At 39.4% G+C, this 4107-nt stretch overlaps 1 protein-coding gene and 1 non-coding gene across 2 annotated transcripts; one reads left to right on the top strand and one right to left on the bottom strand.

Annotated features, from left to right (window-relative positions):
- Window positions 1-221: 221 nt before the first annotated feature.
- Window positions 222-2509, top strand: LOC133308738 (uncharacterized). Its single transcript, XM_061509423.1, has 2 exons — window positions 222-893; window positions 1052-2509. Exons 1-2 carry the CDS (start codon window positions 222-224, stop codon window positions 2507-2509), a joined length of 2130 nt encoding a protein of 709 aa, XP_061365407.1.
- On the bottom strand, window positions 728-832 carry LOC133308746 (small nucleolar RNA R71). Its single transcript, XR_009751218.1, has one exon. It is a non-coding gene; the product is annotated as a small nucleolar RNA R71 (small nucleolar RNA).
- Window positions 2510-4107: the final 1598 nt, after the last annotated feature.

The raw sequence follows: 4107 nt of genomic DNA on the forward strand, positions 1-4107 counted from the left end.
ATCTTCGTGGGAATGATCTCGTACTCCGGTACACTTTATTACTTAACGATCGGTGCACTTGCCGAGTCGCAACAAGTTTTTGGCGCCGTTGCCGGCGATTGGATCCTTCAACATTAGAAGTAACTAAAAACTGTTTAGATTGGACGTTTTAAATTTCTGCAAAATTAAATTCTACATTAAACTTTTTTGCATAATCTCTTTATTCTTAGTTTATGCGAGGTATGGTTAACCCACGATCCTTGCAATTTGATCCTGAGATAGAGAAGACAACCATAAGTCTCAGAAAAATTGCCAAGGAAAGAAAAGAAAAAGAAGCATCAAGCTCGACGGAACCAAAGGAAGAAACTATGGCTGACAACATCGTACTTCAGAATCCTCCAAGAACCTTGGGAGATTACATGACTCTAGCCCGAGTTCCGCAGACGACAAGCATTGTTAGACCAAATGTGGATGCTAATAATTTTGAGCTCAAGCCAGCACTGTTGCAACTGATTCAAAAAGATCAGTTCGCTGGAGGAAGCACAGAGGACCCCTACATTCATCTTGAGAATTTCTTGCTTTATTTTGACACATTAAAGATGAATGGAGTCTCACGTGATGCCATCTTGCTCAGAGTCTTCCCATGCTCACTGAAGGAAGAAGCAAGAGGTTGGCTGCAATCACTGCCTCAAGGAAGCATCACCAACTGGGATGACTTGGCTACCAAGTTCTTGGCCAGATTCTTCTCATCTTCAAAGATGGAAACTTCTTTTGAACAAAAAGAAAGTGAATCCTTATACGAGGCATGGGAAAGGTTCAAAGGACTACTCTGCAAATGTCCACAACATGGCTTTGAAGCTTGGGAGAAAGGACAAATTTTCTTCCAAGAAATAACGCCCAATACAAGAACCTTGGTGAATGCCGCATCAGAAGATCCTTGAAAACAGAAACTCCAGAGGAAACGTTCGAATTGCTGGAATCTCTAGCCTCTCAGGAGTTTGATAATGCTCCAACACCACATAGGAGAACAGGAATCATGAAGCTTGACGGCTATGATGCACTGTTACCATAGAATGAGCAAATATTACAAATTAACAAGAGACAACAAGCACAACTAGATGCTCTCACGAAGCAATTTTCAAATTCTCAAGTCTCTTCTGTTAACACTCCTCAAGTCACTTATGGGATTTGTGCAAGTGCTCATGCTACTGAAGGCTGTGATTTCATGAAGGCACCTGAGAATGCTGAAGACAACGAAATCTGGTACGATCAAAAGAACCAGAATAATCCAGGGAGGAAACAATATGGAAATAACTATAATCAAGGGTGGAAAAATCAAAATCAACACTCAGAGTTTAGTTACAAATCAAATCATCAGTTGAATCCTCCTCCACTAGTACAACAACAAGGTAACACCTCAGAGTGGGAGAAAGCCTTTGAATGGCTGTCCAAGACCACTTCAGATTATATTCAAAATGCAAATGCCTTTAGGGAAGACACCTCTGCTTTTATGCATAAAACAAGAGCTTCATTTCGGAACAAAGAAGCTTCCATCTGGAATCTTGAAACTCATATTGGCCAGCTGTCAAGACAGTTCGCTGAAAGAACCCAGGGTACCTTCTCGAGTAACATTCTCACTAACCCAAAAGCACAATGTAAGGCTATTACTACCAGAAGTGGGATCGTGATTCTACCTATGGAAAAGCCTTCAGTGGAGAAGAAGAAAGATGAAGAACCTGCAGCTGAAGAGGAGGAAAAGAAAGATGCGGGAGAATATGAAAAGAGCATTCCAGAAAAGAAGCTGTTTAAATGGGAGAAAAAGAAAGCTCTAGACAGGAAAACAAAACCTGTGGATCCATCTCCCTATGCTCGAGTTCCATACCCTCAGAGGCTGAAACAAGATATCCAGAAACAACAATACACAAAATTTCTGGAGATCTTCAAGAAGTTGCAGGTGAATATTTCCTTTGCAGAAGCTCTGGAAAGCATGTCGAACTATGCAAAATTCATGAAAGACCTTCTATCTAGAAAGCGCAAGTTGAAGGAGGGCGAAATAGTGGCCTTAACCGAGGAATGCAGTGCAATTATTCAGAAGAAACTTCCTCCCAAATTGAAAGATCCAGGCAGCTTTAGCATTTCTATAGAAATTGGGAATATTGAAGTAGGAAAGGCACTATGTGATCTGGGAGCGAGTATAAATTTGATGACGCTCTCCATATGTAAAGCTCTTGGAATCAAAAGGCTGAAACCAACTACAGTTCCTCTTCAATTAACTGACAGATCGATCAGACGACCAGACGGGGTTATTGAGGATGTTTTGGTAAAAATTGACAAATTTATTTTTCCTGCAGATTTTGTAATCCTGAACATGGAAGAAGATGCTGAAATCCCTCTACTGTTTGGGAGGCCCTTCCTAGCTACTGCAAGAGCAACGATCAATGTGAAGCAAAGGAAGCTGATGTTGAGGATGAATGAAAAGACAGTCACCATTGATGTCTTTGAGTTTATGAAGCATCCATATGATGGATGAGACTATTTCATGGTTGACATTATTCAAGATGCAGTTGATGACACAATGAAAGAGGAGAATTCCCCACTTGAGTTAGAGCAAATCAATGAAGAAGCAGACTTTGTTGATAAAGAAAAAGAACCAGTGGTGGAAGAATTAAAGAAAAAGAGAGACGACATCCCTCTTGGAGCACCAAAGGTGGAGATTAAGGAGTTTCCTCCAAATCTGAAATATGCTTTCCTTGGTGACAACAACACTTATCCAGTCATCATCAATATTGAGTTGACAACCATGGAAGAAGAAAAGCTTCTCAAGGTGTTAAAGAAACACAAGGCTGCTATAGGATGGTCCTTCTCCGACTTAAAAGGTATAAATCCTTCCTTTTATACTCATAAAATTTTATGGAAGATGATACTAAACCTGTTAGGTAGCCACAAAGAAGACTCAATCCAACCATGAAGGAGGTTGTGAGAAAAGAGGTAGTAAAAATATTAGATGCAAGAATGATCTATCCTATATCTGATAGTGTGTGGGTAAGTCCAGTACAAACTGTACCCAAGAAAGGTGGAGTCATAGTGGTATGAAACGAAAATAATGAGTTGATTCCAACAAGGACAGTCACCGGATGGAGGATGTGTGCTGATTATAGAAGACTTAATGCAGACACTCGGAAGGATCACTTCCCCATTCCTTTCTTGGACCAGATGTTGGAGAGACTAGCTGGTCATGCTTTCTACTGCTTCCTAGATGGGTACTCGGGTTACAGCCAAATAGCAGTAGCTCCAGAAGATCAAGAGAAGACAACATTCACATGCCCTTACGAAGTTTTTGCTTACCAGAGGATGCCCTTCGGTCTATGCAACGCTCCGGTAACTTTTTAAAGGTGTATGCTCTCTATCTTTTCTGATATGATTGAAAAATATATTGAGATCTTCATGGATAATTTTTCTGTTTTTGGTCCCTCTTTTGACTCTTGTTTAGAAAATCTATCATGTGTTTTACAAAGATGTCAAGAGAGTAGTCTTATTTTAGATTGAGAAAAATGTCACTTCATGGTAAAATATGGCATTGTTCTAGGACATAAAGTGTCTAAGGAAGGTATAGAGGTTGATAAAGCTAAAATATATGTTATCGAGAAACTTTCCCCTCCCTCTAATGTTAAAGGTATTCGAAGTTTTCTTGGTCATGCAGGTTTTTACAGACGCTTTATCAAGGACTTCTCCAAGATAGCAAAGTCACTATGCAAGCTGTTGGTCAAAGATGAAGAATTCAACTTCATGGAAGAGTGTTTGGTTGCATTTAATATTTTGAAAGATAGATTGACCACTGCACCAGATTTTTCCTTACCTTTTGAATTGATGTGTGATGCTAGTGATTATGCCATAGGAGTTGTTTTAGGACAAAGAAAGGATAAACTGTTGCATGTAATTTATTATGCTAGTAAAATTTTAAATGATGAACAATTCAATTATGCCACCACTGAAAAAGAATTACTAGTAGTTGTCTATGCATTTGATAAATTTAGACCATACTTGCTTGGGTCTAAAGTGATTGTTTACACTGATCATGCTGCTTTAAAGTATTTGTTGAATAAGCAGGATGCAAAGCCATGACTGCTC

This window comes from Gastrolobium bilobum, unplaced genomic scaffold (genome assembly GCF_033153095.1).
Source record: "Gastrolobium bilobum isolate Gb01-03AN ecotype WA unplaced genomic scaffold, APGP_CSIRO_Gbil_v1 utg1978, whole genome shotgun sequence".
NCBI classification, from domain to species: Eukaryota; Viridiplantae; Streptophyta; class Magnoliopsida; order Fabales; family Fabaceae; genus Gastrolobium; species Gastrolobium bilobum.

Excerpts from the sequence above, each read along its gene's own strand:
- LOC133308738 (XM_061509423.1), top strand. The coding sequence starts at position 222 with ATGGTTAACCCACGATCCTTGCAATTTGATCCTGAGATAGAGAAGACA. Across the intron at positions 894-1,051 it reads CGCCCAATACAAGAACCTTG|AATGAGCAAATATTACAAAT; the intron begins GTGAATGCCGCA and ends CTGTTACCATAG.